Source organism: Mastomys coucha, unplaced genomic scaffold (assembly GCF_008632895.1).
Source record: "Mastomys coucha isolate ucsf_1 unplaced genomic scaffold, UCSF_Mcou_1 pScaffold1, whole genome shotgun sequence".
NCBI lineage: Eukaryota > Metazoa > Chordata > Mammalia > Rodentia > Muridae > Mastomys > Mastomys coucha.
Genome location: NW_022196891.1, coordinates 32,148,877 through 32,161,220, shown reverse-complemented (window position 1 = coordinate 32,161,220; position 12,344 = coordinate 32,148,877). Strand labels below are relative to the sequence as shown.

Here is a 12,344-nt window from a genome sequence, read left to right as displayed (position 1 = left end):
ATACCTTCAGTGTCAGAGGACATGTTACCTTTAGGGCATCTCAGTCTATGTGGGAGCACACGACTGCTGCTTCAGGAGCCTTCTTCATCCATCGGCCCAGGTCTTCTTGTTGAGCCCTTTCTCCTTTCCTTATCCCCCACATGCCCACTCATATCCCTGCCTTGAAAAAGCTGGCCCTTGGTCCCAGATACCTAAGCATCGTCCTGCTGACTAGGAGGAGGTCGTCAGGGGAGTCTGGGGAAAGTGGTCTGTGTTGCTTCAGGAACCCCCGTATAGCCCCTGCCCGTCCCACAAGCCCTAAGCAGGAACCCAGGTAGAGTGGAGGCTCTAACTCAGCTGAATCATCCAACACTTTAGCCCCCTATAGACGAATCTTTCCCCTATCCAAGGAAGTTTCTAGAACATCTCTCCATGCCAAGTCAACCGGGCAAGATCGTGCCAAAGGAGCTGAGAATTGCTGAGCTACTCTAAGAGTCACACCCCAAATGACTCAGCCACAAAAGCAGGGCAGAGGCTCCGCTCCCTCCCTCCCGGTGTCTTCAGGCCTGCCCTGAGGCCCCAGGGAAGTCGGGAAGACTCTGCTTGGGTGGGAAGGGAAGCCTAAAGCTGATTGGTTGATGCCTTGGGGCCTCTGGCTTCTGTCTCCCTTTATGGAAAAGAAAAGACCAACAGGCGTCTGGGCCTTCTGTTTACTGTGGACTCCGGGTCACTTCCTCTCTTAGCCTTTAGTTTACATTAGCTCTGGTCCACACTTGGCTAACCCAAACACCAGTGTCCGACTTTTATGGCTCTTTTGCTTTTTAAAGTGCTTTTTAATCAATCAATCTTTCCCCATACCTTGGAGCAATATTCCCCTAAGCTAGAAAAAAGACCTGGGAGAAGATATACACGCCGGACCCCACAGGCTGATGAGGGCAGTTCTGGGTCCACAGAGCATAAGGCACCAGTCTTCAGAGCAAACATAGTCTCATCCTGAAGACCTGGGGTTCAAGGGGCCATCTGCCAAGGTCGCCCTCCCCTTAGGACTCCTGGGTGACTTAGACTCAGTTCCTTTTTGGAAACTTGACTTTCGGGCCACATCCTCTATTTATGCAGGTATGTTTCCCTCAGTGAGAGTCTGAGGTAGGGACAGTGAGGAGAGGAAACAAAACTGACCTCCTCTGAGAGGCAAGCCTGGGGTGGGGCACTAGTCGCAGGTCAGAAGATCAGCTGTGAGCTAGAAACCTTTCCCCCTGAGAGCTAGAGATGGGGTTTAGTGTAAAAAAACTGGATGGTGGTATTGCATCCCTTGAATCCCAGCACTCAGGAGGCTGAGGCAAGTGAATCTCTGAGTTCCAGGCCAGTCTGGTCTACAGAGTGAGTTCCAGAACAGCCAGGGTTGTTATTACACAGAGAAACCCTTTCTCAGGAAACAAAACAAAACAAAATCAACAACAACAAAATAGAGCCTCAAACGAGAGGAGAGGCATTTTCTGTTGAGAGAGTAACACAGAGAGTAGGCCAGGGACAGATATGGGTGGGAAACCCTCATTTCCTTATGTGCTTGCTACTGTGTTGGAAGCCAAGTACCCAAACCAGTTCTCCTGTATACCCCCATGTTCTCCTGCTGCTGCTCCTCCTCCTCCATCATCACCACCACCACCACCACCACCACCACCACCATCATCATCATCATCATCTCACCGTCAGCTTATTTTTGCTAAGTACTTACCGAGTGAGGCCCTGACCTTCATCTGTGGTGAGACAGTCCTTACCACATTCAGCACAGTCATCCTGAGTCTACTCCCTGATGATCCCATGTGAGGTGCTAGAGTATGGGGGGTGAGCATTCAGACTGAATTATACCATGACCGTGGCTTCCCTGCCATCAGGGAACTTCCATTGTCTCCCAGGAGATGGTGTTGAGGTCCACAGTAGCTAGAAGCTGATGCAGAACTGCAAGGGACGCTGGGCCCAGAGAGAAAGATGGGTGTAGGCCAGTGAAGAACACACAAGAGGTTACTCATTCCCAAAGGTCAGCGGCAGGGACCCATCATGCTGATTTTTCAGGACTGCTGATTCCTCCAATTTTCCTAAGGAGAAGGAAGATCATTTCCTCAGGCTCTGTAGAGACCATGGAGGGGGGGGGATTTCTTTTTTCAAGCAACTAAATAAAAACAATTAAAAAAAAATGGCCTGTGACTATCAGTGATCACAGATCAAAGACTCTTTGGCTTTGAGTACCCCATGTCCAGCTGTAGGCTGCCTCAGCTCACCCAGCTGTGGTGGCCCCACACCTCACAGGTGTCATTGACTTCAGCCAGGCCACGTGATAGAGAAGAGTCACGTAATTTGGAGCCGCACCGTGTTGTTAGGCTTGGTGGTGGTGCTAGACTGAACCAAAGCCCTGACCACGATTTCTTGCCAGATCTCAGCCATATTTCCTCTCTGGCCCTGTGGGAGAAGGACCCAGGGACCCTAGCCTCAGGCCCTCTGGTACTGGCCTGCCTGTGGCTTCCTTGGCCTAGCCTAGTGGCCTTCCAGCTTGTTACCCTCAATCTTGCTGTACCTTTTATCTGGGTTCTCTACCCAGTGAAGGCTGTGTCTGTTTTGAAGGCTGGCGGAGGATGAGGGAGGCCAGCTTCTTCCCCTGATGCCCAGGCCCATGGCTGACTACTCTTTGGGGGGCCTGCTTTAATATCCAAGGTTTCTAAGAGCTTGTCTTGTGCCTTCCACATTCGATTTTAGGTTTACCTAGATCTGGGACCCAGGAATCAGCTAGACCTTTGCTCACTGATAGGTGCTTGCTGGCCACCTTAATTATCCACCCTGAATGAAGTGGCTGAGTCAAGGTGTTCTGAGCTCCGGATCAGCAGCTTCCACTCTTTGCCCCCAACCAGGCCTCACTAGCTCATTCTAGTTCGGTGAGCATCTACTTTTCAGGCCCAGTCAGATCCGTATGGCTACAGTCCTCCGAAACCATACACATAGGGTAGGTAGGCATTATCCTGTCTCACTGATAGGAAACAGTGGGCCAGCAAGATTACTTTCTTTCTTTGGGCTATTTACCAAAAAATGACCCCCAAAAAGTATTAAACACTGGCCACACTCACAGGTCAGGCTCACTGAGGGATCCGTGCGTTGGGTGCCTAGTAGGATCATTGTTCCCTTGACAGCCTGAGATACCCTGTAACAAAGGAACATGTACTTAGAAGGCCCCACAGCGGGGCATCCCAGTGAGTTAACAGGGCATAGGGTGGCTGGGCTGAGGACTAAATCCGGGCTGTCCACTCTCTCCGCAGCTCCCTGGAGATGACTTGTTACGACAGCGATGATGCCAACCCTCGAAGCGTGTCCAGCCTCTCCAACCGCTCCTCTCCTCTCTCTTGGCGCTACGGCCAGTCCAGTCCCCGGCTGCAGGCTGGTGACGCACCCTCTGTTGGGGGAAGCTGCCGTTCTGAGGGGCCACCAGCCTGGTACATGCACGGAGAACGGGCTCACTACTCCCACACGATGCCTATGCGGAGCCCCAGCAAGCTCAGCCACATCTCCCGCCTGGAGTTGGTGGAGTCCCTGGACTCGGACGAGGTGGACCTCAAGTCCGGCTACATGAGTGACAGTGACCTCATGGGCAAGACCATGACAGAGGATGATGACATCACAACAGGGTAAGCCCAGAGGCCAGCTAGTGCAGGAGGCGTGGGAGAACAGGTCGGTGGCAGGGGACGGGTTTGCTGTGCTGTGACAAAAGGCATCTATCTGCAGAGGGCTGCTGGGCACGCAGTGACTGCCTCTGCAACCGCATGTGGCTTATTCTAGATATGTGTGGTGGGTGGGGCTGGAAACGGAGGAGCGGATTGGTCCATTAAGCTCTGCCCTTCTCCTTGAGCCTGTCCTCTAAAGAGGCCTGGGAACATACCTGAGGCCCAGCTCTTCTGCAGACTGGGTGGAGTGAAGATGACTTAATCTGCTTCCACCTTTGCAAAAAGAGACAAGTAATGTCACCTCCTTCTACCTGACAAGAAAAAGTGGCATTTAGATGAAAGGGCCAGTCAGAGAGTGGGGGTGGTCACTCCACTTCCCCTGCCAGGGGTTCCCACGCTGGCCCTTGATTTATATCCTTGGTGGACTTCTGCTTCTGCAATCCTCCCACCCATAATGCCACACCCTATTCCCTACCCCAGCCTGTTAAGCCTTTATTCCTGCCCTTGGACCTCCAAGGATCCTCAGTTTATCACGGTAGACTTGGGGAGACCGCTGGGCCAGATATGGCCATCTTGGAAGTGAAGAGAGGACAGGAAGAGTTTGAACTGTTGAGGTTTGTGGTGTTCTGGCCAACTTTTTCAAGCTCTGAGACCAGAGAGCTGCATGGTTCTGGGAACTTCTCTGGTGTCTCTCTCAGCAGACCTGCCACTTCGGGTCTTCATTCTTCTTTCTGGGGTCTCTGCCCCTGAGGTACCCTGTAAAGCCATAGAAGCCCCTTTCCCCCTCTCTCAGGTATCTAACACCATACTGCCAGAGACTGCTGCTCCTAAAAAAAACCCTGCACCTTCAAGGGCATGGAAAGAGCTGAGTTCCAGCTCATCCACCACTCCCAGCCCGCAGCCCACCCAGGGGGATAAACTTGGCAGGTCTGTCCAGGGTCTGTCCAGCTGATGAGGCTGCTCTGGAGCAAAACAACTGACGCATACATGGCTTGTTTACTGCCTGGTGGATCCCAGGGGCAGCCCGACCTCACGCTCAGATCCGCCAGCCTGGAGCTGGGACAGAGAGAAGGCCTGCTGTAGTCAGACCCCAGCTGCTGCTGTGGTCAGACGCCTGGGATGGGGAGAGCCAGGGCGGTGGAGTAGCTGTTCCAAACAGACCATATGCCCTGGGAAGTGCCAGTGCGGGAACATCAAGTCCCTGTCCCCTGATGTCCCAGCCGGAGAGTGCAGAAGGAAGCACAAAGCCTAGGGGGCTGAGGGCTCAGGACTGTGGTATCTCTGCTAGGGAATTCCAGGACTGGCAGGACGCTCACCCTCAGGGTATAGCAGCATTCTCACAACCCCCGCTAATGTCCCCAAAGTACCAAGTACCAAGGCACAGGACCCCTGTGTGCGGAGAGACCCACTGTGACTAAAGTAGCAGGATTTCTAGAATTAACTAGCTAACTGAGCTTGAGCTAGTTAGTTAATCTCTAGACTTTAATCTGCCTATCGACTGAATGCAAATAACTATAGGATGATTTGTGTCCCATTTTAAAGATTAAGAAGGGTTAAGATATGTACAATTCCCTATATGTTTCTTAGTATAGTTCCTGGCTCAGTGTAATTGCTCACTGTGTTAGTGGTTCAGACTGTTAGAGTCCTGGACTAACCAACAGACACACCGTTCCCCTCAGAGACTGTACAAGAATGAACCGTATGGGTCCCCATTCACCAGAATCAGCAGTATGGGCAGATCTAGTAGGCCCCTGACTGATGCTGGGAACATGATAAGGTGTGGGGCACAGAAGACTAAGAGGACAAAAGGGAAGGGAAGATGTGGCCCTTGCCCACCGCACAGCTCCCACTTTTTATCCTCTTGTCCACGGGTAGTGTGTGTACCCTTGATTGAGTCAAGTCAAAACAAAGTCCTCAGGAGTGACGGGAATGAGAGCCGGGCATCTCTGCTCACCCTGCAGCTGGGAGGCCAGGGAAGCCTGGAGTCCTACGGAGAACGTAGGCTAGACGGCTTGAAGATACTTACAAAGGAGATGAGGCTGTAACTGCGATGCTGTTTGCGGTGCCATTCTATGTGTCTTTTACGGTCAGTTTTCAGTGACTGGTAACCTTGTGCCCTAGTTTTAAGTGTTCTGTCCCTGAATACTTGTCTCGGACCATAAACAGAAGAGCCGAGCGTCCGTCATAGCTAGGGTTTCTATTGCTGGGAAGATACACCGTGACTGCGGCAACTCTTACAAAGGACAACATTTAATTGGGGCTGGCTCACAGTTCAGAAGGGGTATTGGCATTGTCATCGTGGCAGGAAGCATGGGAGCGTGCAGGCAGACATGGTGGGGAGAAGGAAGGAGCTAAGAGTTCCACATCTTGATCTGCTGGCTGCAAGAGACTGCCACACTGGGCCTGTCTTGAGCATAGGAGACTTCAAAGCCCACCTCCATGATGACACACTTCCTCCAGCAAGGCCACACCTCCTAATAGTGCCACTCCTAATGGGCCAAGCATTCAAACACATGAGTCTATGGGGGCCATCCCTATCCAAACCACCACACCATCATAAATGTGCTTAGGAAGCCAGCATTGAAGGAAATCAACTCACAGTGCCCAGTGGGGTTAATGCAGATCATTGAACCTCAGTTAAGCATTTTCAGACTACACATTTACATTAAATTACAGGAAATGCTAGACTCCAGAAAATCCTTAGGTGACCCTACAAACCTGAGCTTCCCCCAACGCTCCCCCACTCCCCGGCTTCCATTGATACTCTCATCCCCACTGTGGCTCTCAGCCAGCTTTTCTCATTTATAAAAAATGAACAAGAGTGATGGCTCAGTGGTTAAGAGCATTGGCTGCTTTTCCAGAGGACTTGATTTCAATTCACAACAGCCACATGGCAGTTCATTCCCACCCGAAACTCCAGTCCCAAGGTATCTGATTCCCTCTTCTGGTCTCCAGCACCAGATGAGCATATGATGTACAGAAATACATGCAGGCAGAGCATGCATACAAGTTTTCTTTTCTTTTTTTTTAAAAGATTCATTTATTTATTATATGTAAGTATACTGTAGCTGTCTTCAGATATCCCAGAAGAGGGCATCAGATCCTAGTATAGATGGTTGTGAGCCACCGTGTGGTTGCTGGGATTTGAACTCAGGACCTTTGGAAGAGCAGTCAGTGCTCTTAACCCCTGAGCCATCTCTCCAGCCCACCAAGTTTTCTTTTTTTAAAAGTCACTTTCCTAAGAATATTGGTTTTCCAGTTTATAAGATGGGTCGGGCCCTTCTCACCCACATGGTGACACTCCCTATCCACCTACCAGCTAGGTCCTACAGCCATTTGAATGTCCATTTCCGAGGGACCTCCAGGGCTGTCCCACCTGGGCAGTGTCGCTGGTTGCTGAGCTTCTTTCTGCCCCCTCCCTCCCAGGGGTGACACAGTTGGCCGCAGGCTGCCCACGTGAGTCATAATGGGCAGCAGTGGCTCTCACCCTTTCTCAGTTATCTCATGGGGACTGTCCTCTGACAAGTTCTTCCCAGCTGTGTTGAGCTTCAACAAGTCAGCTGCCCTGGCTTGTCACTCAGCCAACTGGAGATGCACATTCTTCAACAAGTGAGCACCAAAGGTTGGAGAGAGACTCGCATGCTGCCGCCAAAGGAGTCACATGCTTAAAGTGAAGTGTGTAAAGAGCCACTGTTTTAGAAGAGACAGATTTAAATGAAGACCAGTGGCACCTAATACATTCACAGTGCGGTCTCTGGTCACCACCACCCACCTCCACTGCATTTCAGGTGACCAAGCTGAAACTCCATACTCATTCAATGGTGGCTTCACTTCCTGCTTCCCTCTTGCCTCCAGAAACTACCACCTACAGGTTTAACTCTGTGGTTTGGACTATTCTAGGCAACTCACGCAAGGGTCTTTTTGTGATCTATGTTAATAACATTCCCTGGGGTGTGTATACTCTGGTTTCTTTCTTTCTTTCTTTCTTTCTTTTTTTTTTTTTTTTTTTTTTTTTTTTTTTTTTTTTTTTTTTTTTTTTTTTTTGGTTTTTCAAGACAGGGTTTCTCTGTGTAGCCCTGGCTGTCCTGGAGTCCTGGAACTCACTCTGTAGACCAGGCTGGCCTCGAACTCAGAAATCCTCTGCCTCCTAAGTGCTAGGATTAAAGGCATGTGCCACCCGGCTATACTCTGGTTTCTTTTTGTTTTTTGTTCTTGTTTTTAGCCACATTTTACGTTCAAGAACCTACATTGGGTTACTATGGACTGTGTTGTATAAACACCTGTTTGAGTCCTTGCTTTTAGTTCTGTGGGGTGTGCACATAGAGAGGAATTGCTGGTCACGTGGAATTGCTGTTCTTCTGTATGTCCTCTCTTGAGGAACCACTATACTATTTTCTGTTGAGACTGGACCACTTTCCATTGCCACCAGTTCTGTGCGCTCTGAAGTCTCACTGCTTATTCACTTCTGGTTTAAGAAAAAGTAGCCATCCTCATTGTGTTACAGCTTTCTGTAACTGTAGCAAAATGCCCGAGATAGGTGGTTTTAAAAGAGGAAAGTTCCAGGTCAGAGTCTTGAGACTTTCAGTGCACGGATGGTAGTCTCTGTCGCTTTGAGGCCCACGACAATGTGCTAAGTACATCATGGAGGGAGAGCTCAGTGAAGACAGTGGCCCTGTGGATGAGAACAAGGTCTCCTAGCCTCTAAGGGCACATTCCTAATGATCTAAGGCATGACTAGGTTCTGCCTCCTAAACTATCCAAAGCTTCCAACACATGACCTCTGTGAGACACTTAAACCCAGCAGTGGAAAAGAAAAATATTTCATTGTGATTTTTTTTTCAAATATATTTTTTGTTTTGGTTGGTCGGGGGGTTAGTCGGTGATTTTTGTTGTTTAGTTCTCTTTTTTGAAGCAGAGTGATTACCATACAATGCAAGCTGGGCTTGAACTCACTATGTAGCTGAAAATGACTTTGAATTCCTTCCTGACTCTCCTGCCCCCACCTCCTAAGGGCTAGATCATAGTCATGCATCACCACACCTGGGTTTTGTAGTTTTGAAGAAAATAATTGTACATATTTCAATATATACATATGATGTGGTCAGACCAAATAATTGACAAATCCATCAACGAAGACATCATTTTTTGCATCGGAAACATTAAAAATCCTCTCCCCCAGCTATTTTGAAGTATACAATTAATTGCTGTCAACCACAGAGTATTAGAAAACATTTCTCATACTTTAGTAATGCCATAGAATATTAAAAGTTACCCTTGGGACTGGCCGGATGGCTCAGTGGTTAACAATGCATGCTGCTCTTACAGAGGACCTGAGTTTGCTTCCTTAGTACCCGTGTTGGACGGCTCACAACTACCTGTAACAGCTTCAGAGGGATCCCATGCCTCTGGATTCCTTGAGCTCCTGCCCTCAAGTGCATGTATGATAGACAGACAGACACCCCCCCCCCACACACACACACTATTAAGAATAAAATAATCAGGGGCTAGAGAGATGGCTCAGCGGTTAAGAACACTGATTGCTCTTCCGAAGGTCCTGAGTTCAAATCCCAGCAACCACATGGGTCATCTGTAATGAGATCTGACGCCCTCTTCTGGTGTGTCTGAAAACAGCTACAGTGTACTTACATATAATAAATAAATAAATCTTAAAAAAAAAAAATAAAATAATCTCGTTTAAAAAGTTACTCCTTCAGCCCCAACTGTATTTCTGTGCTTGTTAGCCTCCCTCACTGCCTACCTCCCGTAGCTCCCACCCTCCTCCCTCCTTCTAAGAAGACCAGCTTCCACATATGAGTGGCACATAAACTAGTCACCTTCTGTGCCTTACTGACTGCAGCCAACACAGAGTTCTCCATATTCATCCATGTGACTGCAAGGGGCGCAATTGCATTCTCTTTCTGGTTGAGTACCATTCCTTCTCGATGTATGTCATGTTCTCTTTATCACTCGTCCCTCAGTGGACACACGGGTTGATCCAGGGCCCTGGCTGTTCTTAATTGTGCTACCCTAAAGGTGGGACCGCAGGAGTGTATTCGGGATACCCAGTCATGGGTGGCTGGGCCAGAGGGCAAGTCTATACGCTCTGTCATCATTTGAGGATCCAGCATGCTGTTCTCTGGGATGCCTGCCCTAGTTTTCATCTCCTCCATCATCGTGTGAGAGTTTCCACATCCCCAACCAGTATTTTTTTCTTAATAACAGCCTGTCTAATAAAGGGGAGAAGATATCCCATTATGGTTTTGGTTTGCACTTCCCTAAGGACCAGTGATATCTATAAGCGATCATTGACCCTTTAGAGCTCTTCTCTCTAGAAGTAGCTACTCAAACCTTTTGCCCTTTAAAAAATTAGATTATTTGGGCTTTGCTATTAGAAATTATTTTAATATTCTTGTGGTAGTAACCCTTGACTGCGTATATGATTTGCAGATATTTTCTACCATTCTGTGGGTTGCCCTTCTTTTTATTGGTACCATCCTTTGATGCGTGCACATACAAAAAATTGTTTTGGTTTTAGGTGGTTTTGTTTTTTTATTTGATTTGTGCCAAGGTCTTATTAAGTAACCCATACTGGCCTCAAACTGAAGATCCTTACACCTCAGGCACTGGCATTGCAGATTCACAATGCCATGCCTGGTTCAGAGTGTACCTGCATGGTGTAGGGGAGTGGGCAGGGTCTCACTGTTTTCTAGGATGTTTTTAAAGCCCTGGCCTCAAGCCATTCTCTTTCCTTGACTTCCTTAGCGGCTGGGACTCCAGGCACACACCATTACACCTGCTGAAGGTTTTGCTTTGAAGAACTCTGATTTTTTTTTTCCTCTTCATTGCCTGTACTTTGGGAATCACACCCAAGAAATCACTGATAAATGCAAGGGCGTATAGTTATTCTCTGGTGTTTTCTTCTAAGAGTTGTACAGCTAATTTTAAAAAAGAAAATAAAATCCCAAGCTTCTAGGTTTACCCCAGAGTAGTACTGCCACCCTGGGAAACCACATTTTCCTAAACATTCTCCCAAAATTGTGAAGCAGTTGCCTTTTCCATGGTATTAATTCTTACCACAAAGTTCTTAATATTCACCTGGACCCGGCCTCATAATCACTCCTGCTGATTAATTTAAATATTATTGTCTGGGGAAAATGAAATAAGTGTTGACTCCTCATCTAAATATGTCAGCAGGTTGCTAATAAATGATTCCTCAGCTATTCTCTAGACAAAAAGAAAAGAAAAGAAAGAAAGAAAGAAAGAAAGAAAGAAAGAAAGAAAGAAAGAAGAGAAAGAAAGAGAAAGAACAAATGAACACACGCCCCCACCTAATGTCAGTGCTTTCTAAAGTGAGCCAGTTTTCCCCACCACTCCTGTCTTGGCGCCCCCTCCCCCTCCCGTGGAAATTCTCAAGTTGTCAGCAAGCCTCTTAAAGCTGGCACCTATACTGATTGCCAGCTTGACAGCAGAAGCAGTCCTGCGGGACAATATTCAACCCATAGCTCTGCAGACTGTCAGAGAGGACAGCCTGGGACATTTTTACCCTCTGAAAAGACAAAAGGAATTTGTTTTTCTAAAAATAGTGGGGTCTGGAATTTAATCTAAGTAAGAAGTTAAAGTCTCCTGGCCATCTGCCCTTCCCATCCCTAGCATCCAGAGACAGGTGGGAGGGAGTCGAAGCCAGAGGCAGACTCAGGTGCTGGGACCGAGCACTTCTGAGACCAGACTGGAAGTCAAAGTCTCCTCACCCCACCCCACCCCGTCTTGCGTGGTTCTGACTTATATCTCCGCGTCTGTCTGTGTCAGGGCTCGTCTGGGTGGGCTGTGTGTGAACTTTGCGGTAGTAACTCATGGGAGGTAGCTGGCCAAAGCGTCCACAGGCCTGCCAACCCTCACAACCCCAGAGGGTGCTGTGTATGTCCCAGAGGTGTGTCATCTGCATCCTTGGCTGGACTGCCATAGCACAACCTGTGCCGAGGGCCACAGAGCAGTGGCAACATCAGCAGGCTCCATCTTGAGGGAGCTGTGGATAAACACAGAGGGACTGGGGGGACTGTCTGCCACACCCTGTCTTCCAGGTGGTGTCCTTGCTCTGTGTGTGGCTAGATGTTCCAGCTTTTTGGTTCCTCCCCTCTTCCCCTCCTTTCTCTCCCTAGCCTGTCCTCTTGAACCGTTCTTGGGGGCTCAGCAACAGATGGGATTCGTTTCCTCTTTGGCTCTAAAGTGTCCTGGTGTTGAAAAATGTCAAATAAAATAAACTGTGGGCCCCTGCCTTCTCCCAGACTGGTTCTTTATCCCAGAGGCACTGAGCTCAAGTCTTAAAGAGACACCTCTAGTCTCAGAGCACAGCATCTCACCTCTGCTTCCCAAGAGCCCCATTCACTGCTCCCTAACTTATCGCACACCTGACTGTCAGGCCCTAACACGCCCATCCTCCTCTGCCAGGGACAAGAACCCTGCATAGGCACTGGGTTTGCAGTTTTCCCAAAGGGAGCCTACTGAGTGTGGTTGGACAGGGAAGAGCTGCCCTCGATCTTGCTATGCCTTTGCCTTGTATTTCCTGGCTAGTCTCTAGGCATCCTTCTGGTGGGCAGCTTGAGCAGCTCTGTCATTGGCCAGTGAACATGCAGGGTTTGTGCTTGGCCCGGGGGGAGGGGGTGC

General features: G+C 48.9%; 1 protein-coding gene across 4 annotated transcripts in view; it reads left to right on the top strand.

Moving 5' to 3' along the window:
- Positions 1–12,344, top strand: part of Nav1 (neuron navigator 1) — a 266,750-nt gene that overhangs the window by 160,475 nt on the left and 93,931 nt on the right. For all 4 annotated transcript variants that reach the window (XM_031383782.1, XM_031383771.1, XM_031383749.1 and 1 more), the window contains one exon: positions 3,282–3,647. In XM_031383782.1, the coding sequence (XP_031239642.1) occupies positions 3,282–3,647 (366 nt within the window). The remainder of the gene's footprint in view (positions 1–3,281; positions 3,648–12,344) is intronic.